Source organism: Eptesicus fuscus, chromosome 6 (assembly GCF_027574615.1).
Source record: "Eptesicus fuscus isolate TK198812 chromosome 6, DD_ASM_mEF_20220401, whole genome shotgun sequence".
NCBI lineage: Eukaryota > Metazoa > Chordata > Mammalia > Chiroptera > Vespertilionidae > Eptesicus > Eptesicus fuscus.
This window is the reverse complement of record NC_072478.1, coordinates 103116995-103144764: the sequence shown is the minus strand read 5'-3', so window position 1 is coordinate 103144764 and position 27770 is coordinate 103116995. Positions and strand designations below refer to the sequence as shown.

Genomic DNA, 27770 nt, shown 5'->3' with positions numbered 1-27770 from the left:
TGTGGTGCATGAAGATAGAGAAGCATGTGTGGGAACCTGGAAACCACTTTAGAGGCCAATTTGATCCTGCTTCATTTTGCTGATTGAGAAAGGTATTTCAGGTTAAAGAATGTTGCTCAAGGCTGTTTAGCTAGTTAATATGTTAGGCTAGGAACTTCATCTTGGTTTCCTGATTCCAAATGTAATATTACACAAATACATTCTTATACCTACCAGGCTGTTGTGACTGATCCTCCAAAATCATTGGGATATGTATCTGAAGGTGTTTACTTAATAGAAGTGGTGGGTCTTTTAGTGAACTCTCTCCTTTCTTTATTCTTCTGATAGCCAGCCCATCTGAAAAACACTGGTATGTTTCTTTGCGCTAGGACTAGGCTACATAAAGTATATAAACAGTGAAGTTTGCATAACTGACCATACCTCCATTTATAAATAACACTAGTGTCCCAGTGCACGGATTTGTGCACATTGAAAGGAAATTAATTAGAAGAAATATTTTAATATTGCTCTTCACCCTTTCTCTATAATAGAAGTGTCAACCAAATTCGCAATTGACAATAACAGATCAAAACACACACATGCGATTGGTGCCAGTGAGAGCTTTATGTGTATCACACGCATGTGTGAGTCAACTTAGCCTTTTATGTATATAGGTAAACTTGCTTAATTAGACCTGCTTTTTGACTTAGCTAAACTTTTTCCAGCCCAGTGAAGCACCCCAATTTCTCTTTTAGGTAATGGTCAGCTACACAGCAGTAAGTATCAACACGAAGCAGATTATTATTGTAGATCATGCAAGGAGAACAAAGGGTAAAATATTTAACTGCAGCAGTGTTTGACTATATTCTGCGTAGTGAGAAAACGTGAAGTCATTTTCAAGGTCTACCATTTCTTACTTCTTTTCAGTTGGGTCAAGTTTCTAAACTTTCTAAATTTCTGTTTTCCGGCTAATGAAAAGAAAATAGAATTCTACTGAGTCTCCTATCTACCTACTCCAGGACTTCTGTGAGGATCAAATGAGATGAGTCACGGGAAAATGCTTCACAGACATTTGGTTAAACTGTAAAATGTTTGCAGCTGTCTATAAAGCACGTTGGGTTCCTGGGCTGAAGAAACTCCAAGGAAGCTAATCACTAGGGAGAGGAAGCTGGGCGTTGCTATGTGATGTCATTACCCAGCGCCCACAGCAACCATTTCCGGGCTGGGCTGTGGGCTACATTTTGTGCCATGGGGTCTTTGCAGCATTGGCTACAATTTCGTGGGTTGTCACTCCAGGGTGGTGGCGGGGCTTGTGTCCCACTTGGGGGAAGCCGAGTGTTGGTTTGTGGGTGCCAGGTCCGTGGTGCCATTTATTTTTAAATGGCCAGTGTGTGTCACGGCAGCTCCTTCATTGAGCATCTGCCCCCTGGTGGTCAGTGCACGTCATGGCAGCTCCTGTGTTAAGCATCTGCCCCCTGGTGGTCAGTGCGCATCATAGCTACCGGTTGGACGAACGGACACTTAGCCTTTTATATATATAGGTTGTTACTGCAATGTGATGGTTACTAGTTACTAGTGTGGGGAACTGCTAGTGATCACAACTGTGCTTGGAGTATATCCATTTCTACAGTGTAATAGCAGTGTTCAGATTCATTAGTGAACAGCACAGGCTGAACAATATCGTTAAAAAAGAGGAAAGGGGACAAACATGTATGTTATGCTTGGTGACTTAGCTCTCACCCCAGCTCATCCTATCTAATAAAAGAGTAATGTGCAAATTGACCATCACTCCAACACACAAGATGGCTGCCACAAGATGGCCAGCAGGGGATGGTAGTTGGGAGGTACCAGGCCTTCAGGGGAGGGTAGTTGGGGGGGACCAGGTGTTGGTGTCCCTCGTTAGGGCATCATAATGCCGGGGTTCTTTTCCCAGCCTTACAAAGGGTTCAGCATTCTGGAGAAAGGGGCTGCGCGTAGATGATTAAGGAGGAGTCCAAAGACGAAAGATATTTTTGAAAGGCATTGGGGGTCAGAGGAGCTTCAGCTGAAGGAGCTAGAAGACCCTTCCTTGACCAAGGACCCGTGCTTTTATTCACACGGTTTATCCTAAGGCAAGGTGGAGATAATACACTTCAAAGGGTAGAACACAGAAGCATTATCAGTTTGGGGAATAGCCTACAGCTGTTCAGGTGTTTGGCCAACAGGAGGCAATAAAATGCCCTGAGCTGTCTGGCAGTTAACAATTGTCCTATTCAGGTTTGGGGGAAATGCCGTTTAGCTATTTCCAACAGGTAAACTACATATGTGGCTCACCTTTGTTGAGCCAACCAAGTCCCATCAACCTTTTGACAGAACTCTTGTAATTATTACATGCTGGAATTGGTTCTCGGCACCAGGTCTGCCGGGGAGGGCAGTTAGGGATGACCAGGCCTGCAGGGGAGGAGGGCAGTTAGGGGCAATCAGGCTGGCAGGGGAGCAGTTAGGCATCAATCAGGCTGGTAGGGGAGTGGTTAGGGGGTGATCAGGCTGGCAGGCAGAAGTGGTTAGGGGCAAGCAGGAAGGCAGGAAGGTGAGCAGTTGGGAGCCAGCAGTCCTGGATTGTGAGAGGAGCAGCAATTGTGGGGTCCCAGATTGGAGAGGGTGCAGGCTGGGCTGAGGGACACATACCCCCCCGTGCACGAATTTCGTGCACTAGGCCTCTAGTATTATATAACTAGAAGACAGACCTGATCGAACCCATGGTGGGTTGGTGACTGTTGAGGTCTCATTTCCGATGCTTTGTATTTTCAGCCTGTTGATAGTGACCATAAAGATCAGCTTATTAACTCATTTGTTCATTGATAACCATTTCTCAGTGACCCACTCACCATATTTATTAGCTTGTATATAAGTGTTTTGAGTATGGTAGATGTTTTTTACCCAAATTGAAAATCAGCTAACATTAATGTTTCAGTTTGTGTAAAGGACACATTATGAGTAACCTTACAATAAAACATTTATTAAGTATGCTTTCAAGCTTCCCCTAAGGATAAGTCCTAGTAATTATAATGCAGTTCATGCTTTATTTAAAAATTAGTCATTAATACTTTCTTTTAAACCATAAATGCTTTTTTCCTTCTTCTGTGTGCCAGCTGGTTATAAATTTAATACCCCTTTTTGTTCTTCCTTTTTAACCCATAGCTTCTCTGTAACATTGACTAATTGGGGTTAATAAAACACCTCCGTTATCCCTGTGGTAATTGTGCTAATGAGATTAATATATAAGCCATGAGCCAGTGGCATCTCGAGTTGGTAGTCTCCTTGGCCTGTAAGGGCTCTGGCCAAGTACTTTGATTTAGAAAGTCTAGGCCAGTGGTCGGCAAACTGCGGCTCGCGAGCCACATGCGGCTCTTTGGCCCCTTGAGTGTGGCTCTACCACAAAATACCACATGCAGGCGCGCATGTACAGTGCAATTGAAACTTCGTGGCCCATGCACAGAAGTCGGTTTTCGGCTCTCAAAAGAAATTTCAATCGTTGTACTGTTGATATTTGGCTCTGTTGACTAATGAGTTTGCCGACCACTGGTCTAGGCAATAAGAAAACCACTCTAGAATACTACTGTGTTGCAGTGAATTAGGTTTAGATATCCTTTTTTTGCTTTTTCTTTTTTAAGGTAGTTGATTCTTTCTTGAAAAGTTATCCCAGTGCAATTTGAATCTCACCTTAATTTGGTCTAAGCATTAATGATATTAGTAAATTTGAATTGTGTGTGCTCTCTTTTCCTTTATTTAATGAATGTGTGAATTAGGTATGAAATGACTTAAAAGAGATGAGGGTAGGGAGCTAGAGCCCTGGTTAATAAAATTAGATAAACATTCAAATAATTGGTGATGGGACATTATTATTGATGGTCAGTTGACAGTGACTGACATTATTTTAATATTTTTCCCTATAATGGCAGGAGATGCTAGAGCATTTGTTTAGATTAAATTCTTATTCATATCTTTTTCCTGAAGGTTCACTTACAGAGTGCTACGATGAACTGGGAAACAGATACCAGCTTCCAGTCTATTGCCTGGCACCACCTATCAACATGATAGAGGAAAAGAGCGACATAGAGACTCTAGATATTCCTGAGCCACCTCCTAATTCTGGATATGAATGTCAGCTCCGTTTGCGCCTTTCCACTGGCAAAGACCTCAAACTTGTAGTCCGCAGCACAGACACAGTGTACCACATGAAGAGGCGGCTCCACGCAGCAGAGGGAGTGGAACCGAGCAGTCAGCGGTGGTTCTTTTCTGGCAGACCTCTCACCGACAAAATGAAGTTAGAAGAGCTGAAGATCCCAAAGGACTATGTTGTGCAGGTTATAATGAGCCAACCTTTGCAAAACCCAACACCAGTTGAGAACTGATCTGGTGCTATTGGCTGGTCCCCAGATCCCTCCCGCTCCTTTGTATTGTTGTTTCCTACTCTATGGCGTGAAATTTATTTTCACTGCTCTGAATTCCGTATAATGGATTTAGTTCTGAGGAATTACCAGTGAAAAATTCCATCTGTGATGGAGACCAACAAAAATAATTAATAAAACACAAAGAGCTAGCATTTGAGACTCATGTAATTACAATTTCTAATTTGAGGGGCAGTTAGAAATAGATAACCATTTATTTTAAAACACTCAGCAACTATGTAATGGCTGTATTTAAATGATTTGGACTGTACATAGAACATTGCATCAATGAACAGCACCAAGCACCTTGTGAATACAGAGTTTTTATAAAAATAAATAAACTCTAACTTCCAAAAATCATCAATAACAATGATAAAACTTGAGCTTCTTAGCATGGAAACTGGAAAGAGCAGTATTTGAGGTTTACTTCTATTCTGGTCTTAATTCTTTGCTTAATTAATATTTAGTCATTAAGGATTAGAGACTGGCAAATTGTGTCTCAGTATTGCTTTCCTCATCCCCATATGTTCAGCTTTTTATTACATTCACACTAAATTTTGGTGCCTTCCAGCACATTGGTGGCAGGCGCCCTCTGGAACACTAGGCAATAATTTAGTCAGTGCAATCAGATCTCTGATTTTCAACTGATACTCAGTTGAAAAGTCTCTTGTTCTCTTGCAACATAGGTATTTTGAAATGTGTTTATAACAAAGTGGTTTTCATATCCAGGCTTAGAAGATCACCACTATATAATACCTTAAATTGTTCTCTCTACTCTGCTTGGAACTTTTCAGAACTAACTGTGTCCCCAAATGCATGGGTACTGGGCCAGAGAATGCAGGGAATCAAGTACAGCTATTCCCACTGTAGGATAATAAAGTCATTCTCTTTCTCCCCCAGTTTTCAGGAAGGGTGTAAGGAAATCCATTCCATGTGTGCCTGGGAGATTTGTGCCTATTTTCAAGTCTTTTAGAGAAAATTTCAACGCATAAATTACTAATATGAAAGATTTACTGATGTCACTTTAACATCAGCAGTGAGACCAAATGATGAAACATTGCTCTATATTTTAGTGCTTTCATGTTCACTCTTACCTTAGTTATGCTGGATGAGCGTTTTCCTCTCTCCTCTTGCCTAGCAAAGAGGCAAATTGAGAACCATCCGCAGACTCTATTATAGAGGACTGAAAAATCCAGTGAGATAACCTGATTCTTTTGTACTGTGACTGAATAAAGCTGCCAAGGATTATATTTAACTTGGAGCCTTTTCAAGGTTGGTTCCATTAGTGAGAGAAGGGGCTACCACATGATCACTGAACCCCTGAGAATCCATGAGATGGAAAATTAGAGGAAGAAGGCACTTACGCTGTTTGCAGCGGGGAAATAATCAAACCTCCACACCTATTTGGATGTGAAGCACCATTCATTTCAGTGGCAAAATGAAACTGCTAATTAGTCTAAAGGTACTGTTCAAAATGGCATTAAACTTCCTATAGCCTGCTAGATTCTATATAATAAAAGCCTAATATGCTAAGCATCCAGTTGACCGGTCAGCCATTCAACCAATCAAAGCGTAATATGCTAACGATATGCTAAGGCCGCTCAACCAATCGCTATGACATGCACTGACCACCAGGGGGCAGACAGTCGACCAGTCACTATGACGTGCACTGACCACCAGGGGGCAGAGGCTTCAACTGGTAGGTTAGCTTGCTGCTGGGTCCAGCCTATTGGGACTGAGCAAGACGGGCTGGACACGCCCTGAAGCTCTCCTGCGTCCCTCCCCAGCCCTCGACCTGGCCTGCACCCTCGCAATCCGGGACCCCTCAGGGGATGTTGGAGAGCTGGTTTCAGGCCGATCCTGCAGGCCAGGCTGAGGAACCCCACTGGTGCATGAATTCGTGCACCAGGCCTCTAGTATAATATTTATCATTGTAACACCTATTTCTGAGAGCTTTACTTCCCTTTTTAATGAAATTATTTGAATGATTGTGGCTACATTTAATTTGAGTTTGTTGATAATTGAATATAAATCCAACAGGATACAGCAGCATTAATTCCAAAGGAGTCTTTATATATGGAGTTGGAGGTATGTGAAGGTCTTTCAGTGCAGTGCCCCATCATCAAATAGTTTTCATTCATTTGTGTAACACATTGAATTAGCAACATCTCTCAAAGTTTGTCAATTGGGAAAAAGTGTTCAAACCTATTTTTCTTAAGTAAATTTGGTGATATTAATAGTCTATGGTTGGTGGAAGGTCTTTTTTGTTTGTTGAAGATTTAAGCTCTCAAAAGTTTATTTTAAAGGAACATATACTTTGAATAACAAATACTGGGCATGTTTAACTAACCTAGGTGAGAAAACTATGGTGCTGTTTAATTGTAAATAGATCAATATAAGATTGGACCAATACTTGATGTGTACAATTTTAGTATGTAGGATTTTGTGCTTTTTTAAAAAAAAAAAAAGTTCAAATTTTCTCTTTGTCTTTGCCTTTTTTCTGTGTGGGTTTTTTTTTTATTATTGTTACTCTCTACAATAAGGGTAATTTGCCTCATTCTAATAAAACCTCTAAAAAGCTTTTTCTCTTTTTTAAAACTTCAACTCAATAAATAACTTCATTATCATCAGACTTAGAATCTGCTGTGCCAAACCATATGTGATCATTTATAGGTATGCTTTATCTTCAGCATTGAAATCTTGGTCTAAAATAGGTTGTTGTTTTAAGAATCGTGCTGTAAATCAAAACTTCTAATTCAGTTTTTCAGAAGCACTGCGCTCATTTCTTACCCATTTTGGAACAAATTGGCAGGTTTTGACAAATTTTTATGTAAAGCTAGTGGCACAAAGTCAATGTAGATCTGTGCACATTGAAAGGTAATTAATTAGAAGAAATATTTTAATATCGCTATTTGCCCTTTCTCTATAATGGAAGTGTCAGAGATGAAAGAAAATTAGTAAAATGTATATGAAGATAATATATAAATTGATTTATCTCCCTGTATACCACATTAAGAGTAAAAACACTCTTAATACATTCTGTTGACACCGGCTTCTTTTGGCTTCAGGGGTACATTGTGCCAATAGTTGGTCTGTCAGTGATGACACAGATTTCTTTCAGCTTCAGAACGTCATCAAAAACAACCAAATTCACTATGGACAATCACAGATCAAAACACACACTAGCAATTGGTGCCAACAAGAGCTTTCTATGTATCTCGCATGTGCAAGTCGACGTTTATTTTTAAATTGCCAGTGCTGGGCAGTCAGACATGCATACGGTCAGTCAGCCTTTTATATATATATATATATATATATATATATATATATATATATATATATATATATATATATATACTAGAGGCCCGGTGCACGAAATTTGTGCATGGGAGTGTGTCCCTCAGCCCAGCCTGCACCCTCTCCAATCTGGGACATCCCTCACCCAATCCAGGACTGCTGGCTCCCAACTGCTTGCCTGCCTGCCTTCCTGATTGCCCCTAACCTCTTCTGCCTGCCAGCCTGATGACCCCCTAACCACTCCCCTGCCAGCCTGATTGATGCCTACCTGCCCTCCCTTGCAGGCCTGACCCCTCCCAACTGCCCTCCCTTGCTGGCCATCATGTGTCCCACATGGGGGCAGCCATCTTGTGTGTTGGAGTGATTGTCAATTTGCATATTACTCTTTTATTAGATAGGTGATACATAGGCATGGGGGAAAATCCAAACACCAAAGTGAGGAGTCTCTCACTTCTCCTCCTCTCCTATTTATTCTCCCAGAGGTAACACCTGTTACCAGTTTTCTGGGTATCTTTATTTTTTTAATATATTTTATTGATTTTTTTACAGAGAGGAAGAGAGAGGGATAGAGAATTGGAAACATCGATGAGAGAGAAACATCGATCAGCCGCCTCCTGCACACCCTCAACTGAGGATGTGCCCGCAACCAAGGTACATGCCCTTGACTGGAATCGAACCTGGGACCTTTCAGTCCGAAGGCCGACGCTCTATCCAGTTTCGGCTTTCTGGGTATCTTTAAAGATCCTCTAGCACTATGGTTCTGAAACTTGAGCATGCATTAGAATTACCTGGAAGGCTATTAAAACAGATTGCTCGACTCGTCCCCCAGACACTCAAGTCAGTAGGTCTGAAAGTTCCCAGTTGCTGCTGCTGGTGGTGTGATATGTATGAGTATATTCATCCACCTTACCCTGTTTTCTTCCATAAATACATGTCTGACTACACCTTTGATTTTTTTTTTTTTTTTAATGGTGACTAGTAGGTTGTCCATATAAGTAGAGTTATATTTGCTCCGTTCCTCTTACAGCTGCAATAGGGTTCCATTGTGGGGTACCATGGTGATTTCAGACACTTGGTTCTGGTGATTGTGGCTGTTTCCAGTCGTTTGTCACTGAACTGTCTGCCATGAAAGTCCTTTTCTACACTACATGTTTGTGACTGTACATCTTACTCCTGAAGAGGTTGAATTACTAGATCAACGAGTATATACATACAGGGAGTAGATGCTGACTTGCCCCCCAAATAGATTTGACCAATTTAATACTATAGCAGTATGACTGCTCTTATTCCCCTGACTGATCTTTTGGTCTTTGACAATCTAAGTGAAAACCTATGTCCTCTAGTTTTTAATTTGTGTTTTTTCCTTGGGTAAAAGTTAGCATTTTACTGTAAATTTTAAGGCCATTGTTATTTTTTCCTGTGAATTTCTCTTTTTGTTTGCCCATTTCCTAGTGCATTTTGGTCTTTATTCTCCTGATTTGCAAAAACTTTTTATATTAATGAAATTAGTCATTTTCTATCACATTGTTTTTTATTTTTATGTAATTTATCATGTGCAAATATTAAGTTTTTCATGGTCAGATCTATTAGTCTTACGTTTTATGACTTCTGGGTTTTCCTACTTCTGTGTTTTCATCCAAAGGTCTTACCTACTCTGAGATTGTAACAGTTTTATTCCCATGTATTTATTTTATGGTTTTATTCTGGTGCAAGGAAGGAAGTAGCAACCCAGGTTTACTTTTTTTCCAGCTGCCTACCCTGCTTTTCCTGACACTACTTATTGAATAATGTTCATCTCTTTTTCCCATTGATGTTTAAAAAAAATCACTCTTTATGCCAATTATTAAGACTACTATTTCAGTGTCTTTTCTTGTTAATTAGTAAATAAGTAAAATTAGTAATAGGACAAATTAGTAAATAATACCTGTGTCCACCTCCAACTCTCAAATGCTATGATTTGGTATTTTTATGGGAAAAGAGAAGGAAGAGCGTGGCTGTAGCCCGTCTCCCGTGATTTCTGTCCCCTGGCTCCGTCCGAGCTGCTCACAGTGGTGACTGCCCGTCTCAGCAGGTGTCAGCATAGTTGATTTGGCCTTTTCTAGTCTTTGTTTTTGGCATGGGCCAACCAACTGAGGACTAATAGAAGAGAAGTGATTTCACTTGGCTTAATTAGCTACCTCTGAAATGCTTTCCTTTTGGGGGCTGGTCCTGGGCTGAAACTGTAGTCATCTCCTCAGTCAAGCCTGCCATTCACCTGCCCCTGCAACTGCTGCCCCTTGCCACCCACGGCTCAGGCCCCTGAGCAAACTTGCTTTGTCGACCAAGGAATTCTAATGTAACTATAACATAGTCATAATACAGTGTTACTACCCCCCAAAGCGTGTTAAAGGTACTTGGTCTGATAAGCTCTATCCCCCAGTGAGTTGACTCAATGTGAAAATAATGAAACTTATTTTAAGTATATCTACAAATACATTAAAAAATTTTTTTTAATTTTTTTTCATAGGTTGATACTCCGTGGTTGAGTGTTGCTGGCTCAATCCCCAGTGTGGGGTGTGCAGGAGGCAGCTGATCGATGATTCTCATCATTGATGTTTCTATCTCTCTCTGTCCCTTCCTCTCTGAAATTAATAAAAATACCCTATGTAATAAAAGCCTAATATGCTAAGTGTCTGGTCATCCAGTCAGCCGTTCAACCAGTCAAAGCGTAATATGCTAATGATATGCTAAGGACACTCAACTGCTCACCTAGAGGGCAGACGCTCTGACCAGTAGGTTAGCTTGCTGCTGCGGTCTGGCCCATCGGGACTGAATGAGACTGGCCGGACACACCCCGGAGCCTTCCCTCGGTCCCTCCCTGGCTGGCCAACCTCCCACGTCCCTCCCTGGCCCCGATCGTGCACCGATGGGGTCCCTCCGCCTAGCCTGCACTCTCTCCCAATCTAGGACCCCCTCGGGGGATGTCAGAGAGCCAGTTTGGGCCAGACGCTGGAACGACCAGTCACTGTGATGCACACTGACCACCAGGGGGCAGATGCTCAACACAGGAGTTGTCCCCTGGTGGTCAGTGCACTCACACAGGGGGAGCGCTGCTCAGCCAGAAGCCAGGCTCACAGCTGGTGAGCGCAGCGATGGGGTGGGAGCCTCTCCTGCCTCCGCAGCAGCACTAAGGATGTCTGACTGCCAGTTTAGGCACGCTCCCCACAGGGAGCGGGCCTAAGCCGTCATTTAGACATCCCCCAAGGGCTCCCGGACTGTGAGAGGGTGCAGGCTGGGCTGAGGGACCCCCCTCTCCCGAGTGCAAGAATTTCGTGCACCAGGCCTCTAGTATTTAAAAAATAAAAGAGAAACATCAACCATAAGCCTGCAACCCAGCATGTGCCCCAACTGGGAATGGAGTTGTGAACTGGTTCAGTCGACGTCCAACTACTGAGCCACACCAGCCGGGCTCCCCGAGCAGATGTGATCCATTTGCTTAAGCACCTGACTCGGAGAGTAATTCAGATTCTAGGAAGAACACAGCCCCAGGATCCTTAAAAGTCATTTCCCTTGTGTTGGAGGCACTTCACCATTTGCCATTTTGGAGTGTTGCATCCAGGTAGTTTTAGCCTAAGGATTGGGAGACTAGACAGGGTCTGGAAGTGTTGGACCACTAGGGCCTACTACTGGGGAAGCACGGCCTTCTTTCAACTGCTTAGCCCCAGGAAGTGTTGGTAATTATTTGGATACACAGGGACCTAATGAACAGGGTTGATCTGAAAAGCAGCAGCAGAATTGAGACATGTGGATGGACAAAGAGAGTGGATGCTTCACATGACATTCTTGTAGCGTATGTGAGGTCCATAGGTTATCAAAGTTATGAACTTTCTGTTTGAGGAACACTCATTTGGACCCTTCATATAACAAAGTGCATGTGGAGATACCACTTTGGTGTTCACATTTATTTTGAAACATGCTAACAGTCATAATTACTTATATTGTATTTTCAGATTAATTTCTTTCAAGAAGTTTCTCTCTTGCCTTCCCATTAACTTTATGTGGCATGTTCTTCTATGAGCAGAGCCTTCCGTTCCTCGTTCTCATTCTCTGCTTTCTGCCTCTCCTGGTACTTGTCCATGGTGGAGATAGTAAACAGCTTAAATTCCTTGTAATTCAGGTGCTTTTGTTGGGGGATAAAAAGAAAAATTATTTCAGGAAGGACTTGATACTTTGTTTCAGATGACAGCAGGATTATAAGCATTTGTCATTTAAAAACTTGGAAACTTAAAGAGGCTCGTAATTAGGACAAAATTATCGTCAGATTGTAGTCTAGGAGCCAGGGACAGAGCGTCTATTGTAGACTCTAAAGGAACCGAGAGTCACTTTCTTTTACTTCAAGTCCAGATGCTTCAGGCTGGCATCTGAGGTTCAGATGTGATCCACCTTTCTCAGCCTCCCCTCCCCCTTGCTTCCCCAACATGGACTTCCTCGCTAAATAGGCAGAATCCACGGTCTTCACCACAGTGGTCTCTTAGGATTTTGCTCCTGTGTTCCCATCACAGAATTTCTTCTTTCTACTTACTCAGCTCTCTATGCCCTTCCCCAACACCAACTCCTGCCATATGCTATATAATAAAAGCCTAATATGCAAATAGACCGAACGGCGGAACGACCGGTTGCTATGACATGCACTGACCACCAGGGGGCAGATGCTCAATGCAGGAGCTGCCCCCAGCCCACAGGCCCCATGCTGGCCAAGGCAGATGCCAGCAGGGGGGGACCTGATCACTCCGCCGGTTGCCCCACAGATCAGCCCTGATTGCTGGCCAGGCCTAGGGACCCTACCCGTGCACTAATTTCATGCACCGGGCCTCTAGTTAATATATATCCTTCTCTAAGCTTCTGTAATTTTATATCCATATTCTCGTATGTAGCACTTATTCAGTCCTCTCTCTCCCATGGGCCTATGAATCTCCAGTTTTTCTGATCCCAGTGCCGTGGCATGCTGGAGCAGGTTTTATTTATTTATTTATTTATTTATTTATTTATTTATTTATTTATTTATTTTCATCTTCACCTGAGGATATTTTTTCCATTGATTTTCAGAGAGAGGGAAAGACAGAAACACCAATGTGAGAGAAATACATTGATTGGTTGCCTCCTGCATGCACCCTGACCAGGACCCTGGCCAGGGAGGAGCCTGCAACCTAGGTATGTGCCCTTGACTGGAATCAAACCCGGGACCTTTCGGACCTCAGGCCAATGTTCTATCGACTGAGCCAAACCGGCTAGGTCTGGAGCAGGTTTTCTCACCTCCTCCTCACCTGTCTACTAGGTAGAAGGACATTGTCCTCCGCCTCAGGACAGGGAGGCGCCAGGCCACCCCTCAGGGATCTGCACTTACACAGTCACCGGTGATGTCAAAGTCGCGGTAGAACTCTCGGAGTTCGTGTTTTTTAATGTTGAAGAGAAAGTCGTACTTTTGGAAGCTCTCCGCCCCAATTCTCAGCTCCCCATCCAGGTCCAGCAGCTCAAACACCGGCCGGGAATGGCGGAAGATAAACTGCTCTTCCAAGTGGTTCTGTGTGGAGAGAAATGGGTCCGCTAAGTAAGAGCATTGTTGGTGCCGCTTCCTACACCTGCCACGTCAAGGCTCCTCCTCTGCTCCCTCGTCCATTCCGCAGAGAGCTACAGGCAAAAGGCGAAACCACAGACGCTCAGGGCGGAAAGGTGCTGTGGTCAGTGCTACAGGTCCAGCTTCGGCATCTGTCGTCAGGGGAACCGAGCCGCCTGTCCTGATCGTTCCGGCTAGACAGACCCCTGGCCACTAGAACGCATTTCCTCACCTTGACCGAAAATAATGGAGGCACAGGTCCCTTTCCGCATGGAGTGGGAGGTATACACACACCAGAAGCGTGTGCCGGTCAGGTGGGAACCCTCTCCATCCCCCATCCCTCCAGGAGATCCTCTGAGGAAGGGGAGGCGGCAGGGGAGAGGCTGGGTAGCTGCTGGGAGCGCCTAGGTTATGGATGGGCCACTTGGGAGCCAGAAGTAGTTCTTCCCCACATTTCTTTCCTTCCCGTTTTGCGTGAAAGGGAAGAAAAAGTTGGGTGTACTCTTAATTCAGGGCCACATTTAGCAAGATGGTGGGAGCTGCCCCAGGGCCCGGCCCGGTACTCGCCTCGTGTGCCAGCAGTATGCACACCAGCATGTAGAACTGGTCAAAACCGATCTCGCCCACCGCCTCCCAGTCCAGCATGTTGAACACACTCATGATCTGTTTCCTCTTCCAGTTGGTCACGTGATGAAGGAAGTGGTAGAACAGCACATCTGTTGGGGGAGGTGGGGGAGACGAGGAGATGGATTATTCAGAAACAGCTCCAAAGGCTAACGCACTGGGAGCCGCCTGGGTGGTACTGGTGTTGGAAGCCTGTGACCTGGGAAAAGCAACGATTTTCTTTTTTTCAAAATGTTTTTTTTTAAACATATATATATGTATATGTATGTATATATATGTATATATATGTATATATATATGTATATATATTTCGTATATATGTATATACATATGTATATATGTATATATATGTATATATATGTGTATATATATATATATATATATATATTGATTTCAGAGGGGAAGGGAGAGGGAGAGAGAGATGGAAACATCAATGATGAGAGAAAATCACTGATCGGCTGTCTCCTGCACGCCCCCCAATTGGGATCGAGCCCGCAACCCAGGCAAGTGCCCTTGACCAGAATCGAACCCAGGACCCTTCAGTCTGCAGTTGGACGACGCTCTATCCACTGAGCCAAACCAGCTAGGGCTCAAGATCTTTTTTTTCTTGTTCTTTTTTTAACGTTTTATTGATTTCAGAGAGGGAGAGAGAGAAACATCAATGATGTGAGAGAATCATTCACCAGCTGCCTCCTGCACGCCCCACACTGGGGATGGAACCCGCAACCTGGGCATGTGCCCTGACCAGGAATTGAACTGTGACCTCCTGGTTCAGAGGTCAACGCTCAACCACTGAGCCACGCCGGCAGGGCTAGCAATGATACTGTTTTGTTTCTGGCTTTGCCACCGCACCTCCCACGATTTCTTAAACCTGAATTGCCCTGAGCCGTGTAGAAAAGGATGCATCCAGAGACTGGAGAGCGAGGGCGGAGAGGACTTGGTTCCTGACCCAGCTCACGCACTCCACGTGCGGACAGGCGTGTGGAGGTAACCAGTCAAAGGCACACGCTCCCCGTACGTGGAAGGAAGAGCTGATTCTCACTGGGGACCTCGGACACGTCCTTGGAGAAGCTGGCATTTCACCTGGGCCTTTCACTTGAGGAGACAATAAAAACAGGAGGAATTAAAAAATCATTCCTCTTCTGTGCCGCGCCAGCACGGCCAAGGGTGAGCCTGAGAGGGGGCGGTGAAGGATTGATGACAGACAGACAAGAGGATGAAGCTGGGTCTCGGTGGGACGCTACTCCCGGATGGAGAGACAGCACCACGGACCACAAGCCGTGTCTTTATTTTACAGCCGATGCCACGAGGCAAAGGAAGGGCGTGGTCAAGATGTTTACAACGTTCTCGTGGGTTTCGATCCCACTCAACTACATGCACCTGAACTCTATCAAGCCCACATCACTCAGGCACGTGGGGCCACGTGATCAGAACATAGGTTCAAGCTGACAACTACAGCTGTTGGCTATCATTGTGCTGGGAGGGCTCTGTCCTCCAAGCTGGGACTTGCACGTGGCTTTGCCACGAGACGACTGTGCCCTCTCATTAGTCCGAGGCTTGAACCTGTCCAAACGCTGTAGCCGCACCCCACACTCTTCTACAAAAGCATCGACATGCCTTGTGCTCCTAGGAAAGCGAGTGCATTTGGCCACGAGGGGAAGGCGCAGCTGCTGGCGAAGCCCTTAGGGCTCAGCATTGAAAGGCCGCCTCTCCTGGAAGGCACAGCCCTGTGGGGAGAGTGGCATCACGGGCTTCCACAGGAGCCTCGGAGAGGAGCTATTTCAGCGCTGCTCCGACGGTGGTAACACCCTTCGCCAGAGGGTCTTGTGAAGCACAGACTCTGATGCGGGACCCAGCGTGCCTTTCTGACCGGCTCCAGGTGATGCCGCGGCTGCTGACCACCCGTAGGGGCCGCGCTGGGATCCGAACGGGGCCTGACGCCACAGCCTGGCCGGTTCCAGGGTGGAGCCGTCGCCTTTGTACATTAGTTAAGGATATTCGGTCCTACAATCAGAGACAACAATCCTGTAATTTAAAGAACAGGGAAGGTTTGTGCTGAAATCCCACTCCCTAATCATCCGTCTCGGCATCGAAGATGAAAGGAACAAGCCTGGGGATACGTTTATCCAGTGCCGGGCGGCTCTGCCGATCGCGGACACACACCGCCCAGGGTCACGGAGGGAGTCACGGGCCGCTGTCTACGTGCGGTTTCCCCGGGGCCACTGGCTACAGAGGCGTTCTCCTGCAGAAGACAGGGCTTCACTACACCCAGAGCACCTCCACTTTGGAGTCCCAGTGCAAGCTCGCTACGGGCTCAGTGAACCAGTCACACGTCCTGGTTCGGGGGCTTCTGATGGTCTCTTGATGATCCTTCCTAGGCCCCTCCAGGTATGAGCATGTGGGAACAGCACACTATATATACATGATCCTATATAAGAAAAGGCTAATATGCAAATAGAACGAATGGTGGAACAACCGAACAACCGGTTGCTATGATGTGTGCTGACCACCAGGGGGGCACGCGTGGAACATGGCAGGCGTCGGCCATGGTGGGATGGTGGAGCAGGTGAGTGGGGGCGCCAGGCCAAGGCCGGGTGCCAGTCATTGTCATCGGGGCGAGCCTCTGGTGGTTACTGAAAATTCTTTGCTCCCATGCGCCTTGGTCCCGCCCAGTGCTCGCACCTGCTGCCGGCACCTGCTGCCGGGCCCAATCACTCAGTGCCATCAGCAGGTGAGCGGCGGCTGCCAGCCCCTGAGGGCTTCTCCACTTCCCCCTGCTCCTGAGGGGCAATCAGGGCAGCAGCTGACACTCGCACCTGCTGATGGCGCTGGCCCCAATCTCTCTGCACCGTCAGCGGGTGTGAGTGGCAGCGGCGGGAACAGGGCAACCAGCAGACAGGGGACTAGGGGCCACGGTGGGAGGGGCCGGGCAGGGGCGCAGCCCACAGTTCCTTTCAAGGTGCACGAATTCATGCACTGGGCCCCTAGTATATATACTGTATATATCTCCAGTGATGTTTGTGCAGTTGCTCCTTGAGAGATGTTTTGGTATGGGACTTAGTAGCTACTTAACAAATACTATTTTTCTTTCTTTTTAAAAAATATATTTTTTTATTGATTTCAAAGAAAAAGGGAGAGAGAGAGAGATAGAAACATCATTGATGAGAGAGAATCATTGATCAGCTGCCTATTGCACACCCCCTACCAGGGATTGAGCCCACAACCTGGCATGTACCCTGACTGGGAATTGAATTGGGGATCTCTTGGTTCATGGGTTGATGCTCAACCGCTGAGCCACACTGACTGGGCAACAAATGCTGTTTTTACAGCAGCTGGCTCTGGCCCACTCAAGTCTCCAGGGCCTTAAGTCACACCTCCCCTGGAAGGCAGTATCAGGGCTGTGTTGCAAGCTTTCGGGTCACTACCCAATCCCCTGGTGACCAGAAGACACAGCCTGCCCCTCTCGGGTATTGCATCATCAGGGAGGGAGGGAGTTGCCAGGGAGACCAGACTCAGCAGACATTCCCGTGAGACTAAGAGTGGGCTTTGGAGTCAGAACCCCACGGGTTTCAGTGCCGGGCTTTCTGTTTACAGCTTGGTGCCCTGCAGCTGCGTCATCACGGACTGGGTTCTTGGGAAGAGTTGGTGACATACCCTGTGAAAACCTATGCGTAACGAGAGACACGGAGGCAGGAAATGATGAGAAAATGAAGGTGTCCTTTTATTATACTTTAAAGATTGAATGAACTCTTAAAAAGCTTTATGGAAGAAACCCTTATTCACAAATGACCTTAATCTCTCTCAGGTCACAGTGAATGAATAGGAAACCTCATTGATACTCAGTCCTCTAAAAACCCCTCAAGTCTTGTAACTAATCTCCTATTAGTTTGCGCACTCAAAGGCAAGGTGAGGATCGTCAGTACTTGTTGGTCACTCACAATTACCAAGAATTAGAAGGGACCTTGTATATCATTTATTTGACACAAACATCCCATTTGACAGACGAGAAGTCTTGCTGAGGGGGCTTGACCCCCAGGAATAGTTACAATGACAGTGACCCCAGTCCTCACCAGGTGCTGTGCATTTTCCATACACCGCCTGTTTAATTATCCTCTCCCCCAACCACGACATGGACTCCATTATTAGAATCCTCATTTACAGACGAGGAAAGTGAGACTTAAACCGGGTGTTGAGCCCAGCCGCTGTGGCTCAGTGGTTGAGCGTTGACCTGGTTCCATCCCCGGTCAGGGCACAGGCCTGGATTGCGGGCTCGATCCCCGGTAGGGGATGTGCAGGAGGCAGCTGATGGATGATCCTCTCTCATCATTGATGTTTCTCTCTCTTCTCCCTCTCCCTTCCTCTCTGAAATGGAAGAACAAATAAATAATAAAGAGGGTGACGACGCTCTCCAGATCTCCAAGGAGTCAGGGGCGGAGCCAGGATTTGAACCCAGAGCCTGCAGTTTTGTCCTCCTCACTGAGCTGCCACCAGGCTTCAGGGTAAGTTGGTGACTAGACACCAGGTCACGACCCCAGGAGCCGGGTCTGACACACTGACCGTTCAGGGTGTGGTTGCGGTGCGCGTCGAGGAGGCGGAAGTACTCCACCAGGGCCTTGACGTTCCTCACGGACAGCAGGCAGTAGAGCTTGTCCAGGTACAGGCACCACAGAAACGACCCCGTCTTCAGTTTCATGGTGGAGCTCCTCATGCCCATGGCTCGGCAACCGGCACGGGAGCCGAGAACGCAGCCTCGGAACTAGAATGTTGGGCCCCGAGAAGCTCTGGTAGGAGAGTTCTTCCTGGACAAAACTATCAGAAATAGTCTAACCAGCCCGGCCGGCCTGGCTCAGTGGCTGAGCGTCAACCTAGGAACCAGGAGGTCACGGTTCGATTCCCAGCCTGGGCACATGCCTGGGTTGTGGACTTGATCCCCAGTGAGGGGCGTGCAGGAGGCAGCCAATCGATGATTCGCTCCCTCTCCTTCCTCTCTGAAATCAATAAAAATATATAGAATATTTAATGTCGACTGTAATTGGAAGAAAATAATTATGGCCCTAGCTGGTTTGGCTCAAGTATCCAGCATCGGCCTGCGGACTGAAGGATCCCAGGTTCGATTCCGGTCAAGGGCACATGCCCTGGTTGCTGGCTCGATCCCCAGTAGGGAGCCTGCAGGAGGCAGCTGATTAATGATGCTCTCTCATTATTGATGTTTCTATCTCTCTCTCCCTCTCCCTTCCTCTCTGAAATCAATAAAAATATATTTTAAAAAGAAAGATAAATTATGATGGCTTCCTCCCAGTTTTCCAGCCTTGCCCTCGCCTCCTGTTAACCTGATTATCCCTCCTTCACTAAAACATGACCAGTTCTAAACGGAAACCGCACACTGGAGACGAACGAGAGACTGCACACACATGAAAACATGTTACACGGCCAGGGTGATTCTCAGAGGAATATTTATAGCCTAAATGTGTTCATTAGAAAACAAGGAGTGAAAAATGCACATAATTCTAAAAGAACCTAGGAAAGTAAGTAAAATAAAACCAAAGAGAGCAGGAGATGTTTACAGACCAAAACACACATAAGTGAACCAGAAGACAAAGCAGTAAACTTGATTAGTATAATCGGGATCTTTCTTCTCCATGTTCTTTATAACAAAACATGCCCAGCCTGTCCCGAAGTGGGTTAGTGTGATAAACCTATATAACCACCCGGCTTCAACAACCATCAACGCAGGGCCAATCCTGTTCCATCTCCACTCCACCCACCCACTACCACCATCCCGTGTTATTTGGAAGCAAATCTCAGCTATGACTTCTCATCTGTAAAAATGTGATTATTTCAGAAAGAGTGACTTTTGAAAAAGTATAACCACATACTTTTATACCTAAAAAGAAACAATGACCATTTTTTTTTTAAAATTTGTAATTTGTTTTTATTTTATTTTTTATTTTTTTAATTACTTTATTGATTAAGGTATCACATATTTGTCATCAACCCCCCCATTCCCATCCCAAACCCCCCCTACAATGACCATTTCTTAATGTTATCAAATATCCAGTCAGCATGCAAATGTCCCTGTTTGTTAACATTTGTTTTCTGAAATATGATTGACATATAATATTAGATTCAGGTGCAGAACAGAGACTAGGTATTAATATACCTTTAAAAGATTTTTTTTTATTGTTTAAAGTATTACATGTCTCCTTTTTCCCCGATTGCCCCCCCCACCCCCCGCTTTTAAATTTTTAACAGATGAATTATTCAAGTCAGGACTCCAAACAGGTCTACACGATACATTTAGACCGCTTCATAAGTATCGTGAAGCTCCCCTTTCTATCTTTCTTACTCTTTCTGCAATTTATTTGTTGGAGAATCCAGATGGTCATGTGGAGGAAAGCACTCTGATTTTTGCAGGTTTTATCGCCAATGTGTTAACATGTCGTCCTGTCTCCCTATTTTCTATAAACTAGTGGTTAAAAAGCTGGTTTTAGGAAAAGATCAATAAGAACAGACAATTTTTTTGGCAAGTATGACAAGGAGGAAAAAGATTTTAAAAAAGTAAGAATGAAACCCTAGCCGGTTTTGCTCAATGGATAGAGCATCAGCCTGCTTTGGTCCCGGGTTCGATTCCAGTCAAGAACATGTACCTCGGTTGCAGGCTCCGCCCTGGCCCAGGCCCTTGGTCGGGGCTCATGCAGGAGGCAACCAATTGATGTGTTTCTCTCACATAGATATTTCTCTGTGTCTTTCCCTCTCTCTTCTACTCTCCCTAAAAATCAATGGAAAAATACCCTCAGGTGAGGATTAACAAAAACAAACAAACAAACAAACAACAGAAAAGTAAGGAGAAAGGAAGCTATTGATAAGAGATTAAAAAATATATAAGAATACTATATACAACTCTACACCAATACTTTGAAAATCTAACTTAGCTCTATCCAATAAATATGTAACACAAGCTACAAATACATCACGTATGTAGTTTTCAATTTTCTGGTGTATACATTTAAAAAATGAAACTAGTTTTGATAATTTTATTTAATCCAACGTATCCAGAATATTTCAGTTTGTAATCAATATATTTTAAAATTCTTTTACAATCCTTTTTCCCCAGCTTTATTGGGATATGATTGACATATAACATTGTGCAAGTGTAAGGTGTACAATGGGATCATTGGACATAGGTTCATATTGTGAAATGCTTGCCACAGTAAGGTTATGAACTGGTGAGAACTTTCCAGATCTATTCTTTTAGCATCTTTCGTGTGTACAATACAGTATTGTTAAGTGTAGTCACCATGCTGTACGTCAGATGCCCAGAACTTATTCATCTTATAACTGGAAGTTGTACCTTTGACCACCATCACCATTTCCCCAATCCTGGAAAGCAGTCTACTCTCTGAGTTCAGGTTTTTGCTTTTTTTTAAGATTCCATAGATAAGTGAAATCATACAATCCATTTTATAGTAACTCTGAAACCCAGTGTGTATTTTATACTTACAGCACATCTCTACGTATTTGGGCTGGCTACATATTGGGTGCTATATATTGTTTTAATTTTTAGTTTTTGTTAATCCTCACCCGAGGATATTTTTCCATTGATTTTTACAGAGAGTGGGAGGAGGGGGAGAGACAGAGAGAAACATGGATGCTGATTGGTTGTCTCCCGCCAGGAATGGAGCCTGAAACTGAGGTAGGAGGTAGGTGCCCTTGACTGGAATCAAACCCCGGACTCTTGTCTGCTGGCCCTGGCTCTATCCACTGAACCAAACCGTCCAGAGCCATTTTGAATGCTTAATAGCCACACCTGGCTAGTGGTTACCATATTGGACAGCACAGACTTAGATAACTAGAATAATAATTTCATGAAAATTGACTTATGAAGGAGTTAAAAATGTGAATCAATCAATAACCATAACCAATAACCAGAAAGTAATCAATGATGAAACGCTAAGAAAAGATATCTGGCCCAGGTGGTTTTGTGGGGAGGTTTCTCAAAACCATTAAGGAACAAATCACTTCTATGTTATATAAATGGTTTCAAAGCAGTTCTAATTTAGTAATACCGTAGGCAGCGTTATATGGATAAACTTCCTTACAACTGACGCATTCAGGGATACAATCATTGCAGCTCTGAAGAGCTGACGAAGGGATCAGGCAGGAACCTGGAGGAATAACTGGTTTGCACTGAAGGTTGGGGGACAAGAGACCGCCTATGAGTGGAGTGGTTACCCAGAGGGAGCGGGGGGGAGGGGGCAGGTGGCAGAGGGTGGGGGTGGGGGATAAACGGTGACGGAAGGAGACCTGACAGGGGTGGTAAACACACAGTACAATACAGATGGCGTATGATAGAACTGTACCCCTGAAGCACATCATTTTACTAGCCAATGTCACCCCACTAAATTCAACAAAGAGGCTAAAGAAAGATTGAGAACTTCTCCAAACTCACTTTCAACGTACACATTTGTATTCACATTAACAAGGTACGAGCATGGCACTGAGCATTATCATTAAAAAAGAGAGAGGCCCTCGCTGGTGTGGCTCAGTGGATAGAGCCTCGTCCAGAGCACTGAAGGGTCCCAGGTTCAATTCCAGTCAAGGGCACATTTGCGGGCTCGATCCCCAGTAGGGGGCGTGCAGGAGGCAGCAGATCAGTGATTCTTTCTCATCATCGATATTTCTATCTCTCCCTCTCCTTTCCTCTCTGAAATCAATAAAATATGTTGAGAGAGAGAGAGAGAGAGAGAGAGAGAGAGAGAGAGAGAGAGAGAGAGAGAGGGGAAAAGAGCCCAGTAAAAGCGGGGAGTGTGACAGAAAGCTCCCGTGGAAGGAGCTGCATACAGGACGCTTTATTTAAATCGGGAAATTAAGAACCAGAAGCTTTTAAGTTAATATGCAAACACATCTGGAGGTCCACCATGAAGCCTGTGATGAGTCCCGGGGGGCTCTTTCTCCCAGGCTCCGACGCTGGCCGGCTCTGGGTCTGGGCCGGGAGCGCCTGGGAAGCAGGAAACGATCCGGGAAGCCGGGGCCTCCAGGGACCGGCCGCGGCCGCAGGGGCGCAGCATTGCGCGCGGCAGGAGGCGGCACCGCGCCGCGGAACCCGCCCCGGACCCGCCGGCGGACGTGCAGCCCCGGGCTGGTGCTTCCCCCGCCGGGCGCCGCCACCTGAAAAGTGGGCGCGAGCAGCGCATCCTGGAGGGCGAGCTGGGGGCGGGTTCAGTGCTTACAGCCGGTTCACCTTCGGGCCCTCGGACAGCAATCGGTGCGCGCTCACGAAACGCCAGTTCGCTTCCCGTCTCGTTCGCCAAGAAACGTGGGGAGCCCCAGGGCGCGGCTGGTCTCCCCGACTCGGGACGATTCCGGCGACGGGGTCCCCAGGAACTCCCCGGTCCCCAGCGCTGAGCGCGCGGGCTGGCGGCGGACTACAGTCTCCAGAGTGCCCTGCGGCGACGGGCGGAGCCGGGAACGCCCGCAGCCAATTAGGGGGTCTGCGGGCGCAGCCGGGAGCGGCAGGTGGAGCCGGGCCGGTGGGCGGGCGCGGGCCGGGTCCCAGACCGCGTCCCACGGCTCCCGGGCAGGGTGTGGGCGCGGCGCGAGCGGGGCCGGCACGCGGGAGGCGTCCCCGGAGACGGGAGCGAACGGGGCGGGGTCCGCGGCCGCCCGAGAGGTTCCGGGTGCTCCCGCCGCGCGCAGCCCCGGGCGCACTTGACCGGGACCGGGCTGCGGGGAAGGGCGGGTCTGGGGAGAACCCCCGAGCGCCGCGGCGTCCTCCAGCCCCTCCTCCTCGCGGCCGCCGAGCCACAGCCCGAGCCGGAGCCACAGCCGGAGCCGGAGCCGGAGCCGGCGCCACCTCGCCCCCTGGCTCGCGCGCCCCGAGCCATGGCTTTCGCCAATTTCCGCCGCATCCTGCGCCTGTCTACCTTCGAGAAGAGAAAGTCCCGCGAATATGAGCACGTCCGGCGGGACCTGGATCCCAACGAAGTGTGGGAGATCGTGGGCGAGCTGGGCGACGGCGCCTTCGGCAAGGTCTACAAGGTGAGGGCGCGGGGGGCGGGGGGCCCGGGAACGAAGGGGCGCGGGCTCCGCTCAGCCGGCGTCACGGCATCACGGCTCGGGAGGGCGCAGCGGGGCTGCCCCGACATAAACTCGGGGTTCGGGGCTCCTGTCGTCGTCACCCTGGTTCTTTGGAGGGACCTTCGCTCAGCCCCGCCGAGTCCCTGCGCGCTGGGCGCCCCCTCTGGACACGGATCCCGCTCCCTCCCGGCTCAGTGTCTGAGCACTTCCTGTGCGTCTGGCACTGCGCTCGGCGCCGAAGGGGGAGACAAAGGGGCGCTTATGGGACCTCAGCATCCGAGGGGCCTCCCGCGGCGGATCGCAATGCTGTGAGGCTGGGAGACGTTAAGGAGCGCCCACACGTGCTGTGGGAGTGAACGCCCGGGCGATGGGGTAGAGACTCGGCTGCGTCTGGAAGGGTTAGGACCGTGGGATTGGGGACACACCTGAGAGAGAGGAAACGGCGCGCGGGACGGGCTGGGGGCGGTCTAGAGGGAGAGGTTGGGCTGGGAACAGCGAGCTGGGGCTGCCCGGCGGGGTCATGTTGGATTCTGTGGATGAGTCACCGCTGGGGAGGCTCCCGGCCTCAGTCACCTTTCCCTGGAGGGACACGGCGCCCAGAGCGTGTGCGCAGGGTGGTTGGGGCCGAGCTGATTAATTCTAGACATGTTTGCAGCGGGACAGGGTCTGGTTCCCGCTCCCGGGAACCAGTTCCCAGTGGCAGAGTTGTATTGGGACCCAAACACTTAGGGCTTGAGGCCACCCTTTCCCCGCCGGGTCTCCCTTCCTCCAGGAAACTGGAGAGAATCCTCCAGGACGCGCCTCCTGTCGGCCGCCAGCCCCCTCCCCTGTAGCTTGTAGACCACTCGGACCCAGGACTGCCCTTTAGGAGGCTGGACCTCAGGAGGGGCCTCTCTTACCGCCCCCCCCCCTTCTCACCCAGATCCCCCTCAGAACCTGCTCTCTTTGCCTTGAAAGTGGCCTGGTTACCAAAGGGCGGTGCCTGGACCGATCGCCTGGGAGCCCGTGAGAGCCGCAGAAGCTCACCCTGCACCCACTAAATTAGCTCTTTTCAGGAGAACCCCAGGTGAGCCCTGCCGGGTACCTGCGTTGGTTAGGGTGTCGTCCGGATATGCCAAGCTTTCCGGTTCAGTCTCTTGTAGGCACAGGCAAGAACCAACCAATGAATGCATAAGTAAGTGGAACAACAAATCGATGTTTCTCTCTCCCTTCTCCTCTCTCTAAAATCAATTTTAAAAAATCCCAGGTGGTAGCTAAGCACATCCGAGTGTGACAAGCACCGCTCTGGAGGCAGTTTTGAGGCCAGCGGGGCCCATCTGGGTGCCTGTTTTGTTACCTCCCCAGTGGGCCGCACTTCCTGTTACAGGGTGGAACCCCCGTGGAGCAGAGGTCCTGTGGTTGCAGAGGCGGGCCTCTGTGCTGTCACTCACACTCCAGGCAGCCTTTGCTGCCCTCCGCTGCCCGCCCGCATTGTGTTTGAGGGCGGTGGGCACCTTCTCTGCTGGCAGGCACCCCTTTCCTTGACCCGTCTCAGAGCTGCATCTTCCTCCTAGTGGCCCCAGCAAACTGTCCCGAGCCCGTGGCTCCCCCCGGGCCCCCTGCCATCGTCCTGTCTTCAAATGCCCCCTGACGGCCAGGAGAGCAGCTGGACCCTCGGTCAGCGCGCCACACCCTTCACTTGCTCCCGAAGGCTGAAGGCTCCGTGGGCGCTCGGAGCGCTTGCTGTCGGCTGTCAAGGATGATGTTTTTTCTCCGGGAGGGGCTGGCTGTCCACTGCAGTCTTGGCCCTCTCCCCCAGTGCACCCTGGCTTCCCAGCCTGGTTCATTTCCTTTCAAACCTAAATGCAGAACTTTGCTTTTGTGCCGCTAAGATTTCCCCTTGTGAGTTTCAGTTGTCATTTCCTCCTGCTTCCGCCCTGAGAAACTCCCCTGCTCCTCCGGAAGGTTCATACCAAGGGGCTCCTCTGACTGAGGGGTTCTTTTACCTCCTCCTGGCTCTTCAGAGCCCCTGGACCCCTTTCCAAGTGAGTCCAGTTCTCCAAGCTGTGGACTGGCTGCAGCACCTCCCCCCCCCCCCGCCCCCATGATTTTGCTCATCATTAAGACAAGGGAAAGCTAGACCATATGGGCTGTGTGATGGCTGACATACCCGGGCGATTTACCATATTACCTGCTGGACATGAGTGCGTGACCCTCTGATCTAACCCCACCTGGTGTTGTGTGTGGGGATAGAGGGTCCAGAGAGAGGGAGGGACGAGAGCCCATGGCTCTGGGCTTCAGTTGAACACTGCCCGTAGTTGCCCGCTAAGGAAGACCCATCCTGGGTCAGCAGTCCCGTCCCTCGGGCCCCCAACCCTGGAAAAGTGCTGCTGGCTGAGCCCCTGGGAGCTGAGGTGGAAGCAGGTGCTGCTTTGCTAAGGGCGAACCCGGGGCCACAATTCCTTCCCACTTGGTTCTTTCCTGGCGTGGCCACCAGGGCGGCGCTGGGGAGAGGTTCCAGCTAGGTGTTAGGGCTGGGACCAGAACTTGCATTTTGACGTGGTGCCTGGGGAACCAGTTGGCCGGGAGCTGGGGCAGTGGTGGCTGGCACCATTTCTCTCCCTGGCATTGGCAGTCTGCACCCCATTTCCTCCTCTTCTCCGGCGGCCTCGGGAGGACCAAGACGAGGGCAGCATCGATTTTTGAGCAAAGTCAAGCTCATTCTTACCTAATCCTCATGCAATTGCAAGCTGATTTCCAAAGAAAGTCATGTTCTAGTTCATTACTAGATACAAAGTAAAGGTCACAAGCTACAGGGTTTCAGCATTCTTGCCCTTCAAAGTAGTCTTTATTCTGAAGACTTGAAAGGGGAGAGGAAGTGTTTGGTGCTTGCTGTCATAGCAGCGGATGAAACAGATACCCGCTCCCGTGCTGAACCCAGGCAGAGTGGGCCCGCTCTAAGCTGGGTGAGCAGGCTGAGGTGACCTTTCTGCTTCTTGGAAATTGCTTGGGTTTGGGCCTCATGTTGTCTTTAAGATTTGAACAGGTTTATGAGTTAGCAAAGTTGTGGGTATACGAAAACAACAACCACTCCCTTCAATTGCTATGGACACGTTGGTTTATTTCCTTCCAGGCTTTATAGGTTTTTATGGTGATAACCATGTGAGTGCAGGGTTGTAAGCATCCACACCTAGGGTGTTCTATGCCATCCTTCATTCCTGAAGTCTCTTCCTGTATCCGAAGTGCTCACACATCCCTTCTGGGATGGCTCAGGGCCCCTAGATCCTAGTCTCATGAGATGCTTAAGTAAACCCTCTCGCTCGCTCTCGTTCTCCTTTTCAGTGTTCACAGGTTCAGGTTGGTTCCGTGCGTATCACGGGCCGGGCGCTGTGCTGAGCACTTGACGTAACACAGTCACGTCTGCTGTAATCCTCACCTGCGCTCCTACGACTCCTGAGCTGTGCAGAGCCCCGCAGTGAAAACCGGGGGCCTTGTTAGAAAAGGGGGCTAAGGACACAATACCCAGGAGCCTCACGGGAGCATGTGTGATGTTTTTGTCTTTAAGAGTTTAAAATAAAAATTTTAATTTATTGATTTGAGAGAGAGAGAGAGAGAGAGAGAGAGAGGGTAAGGGGTGGGAGAGAGACGGAGAGAGGGAAACATCGATGGGTTGTTCCACTCATTTATGCAGTCATTGCTTGGTCCTTGTATGTGCCCTGACCTGGGGTCGAACTGAACCTGAAACCTTGGCGTATCAGGACGATGCTCTAACCCCGTGGTCGGCAAACTGC

The 27770-nt window shown here is 47.9% G+C and overlaps 3 protein-coding genes across 3 annotated transcripts in view; 2 read left to right on the top strand and 1 right to left on the bottom strand.

Annotated features, from left to right (window-relative positions):
- UBTD2 (ubiquitin domain containing 2) overlaps positions 1-4564 on the top strand; it is a 30745-nt gene extending 26181 nt beyond the window's left edge. The window contains 1 exon segment of the mRNA XM_054718145.1: positions 3976-4564. Within this exon segment, the coding sequence (XP_054574120.1) occupies positions 3976-4373 (398 nt within the window). The 3' untranslated portion in view covers positions 4374-4564.
- Positions 4565-11632: 7068 nt separating this feature from the next.
- EFCAB9 (EF-hand calcium binding domain 9) lies at positions 11633-18661 on the bottom strand. The gene is made up of 4 exons (XM_008147694.3): positions 18481-18661; positions 13867-14015; positions 13090-13266; positions 11633-11865 (listed from the first exon to the last, which is right to left on the bottom strand). Exons 1-4 carry the CDS (start codon positions 18635-18637, stop codon positions 11740-11742), a joined length of 609 nt encoding a protein of 202 aa, XP_008145916.2. The 5' UTR covers positions 18638-18661; the 3' UTR covers positions 11633-11739.
- A 4724-nt stretch (positions 18662-23385) lies between these two features.
- The window catches only part of STK10 (serine/threonine kinase 10), an 81043-nt gene continuing 76658 nt past the window's right edge, over positions 23386-27770 (top strand). Inside the window, exon 1 of the mRNA XM_008147611.3 lies at positions 23386-23961. Within this exon, the coding sequence (XP_008145833.2) occupies positions 23806-23961 (156 nt within the window). The 5' untranslated portion in view covers positions 23386-23805. The remainder of the gene's footprint in view (positions 23962-27770) is intronic.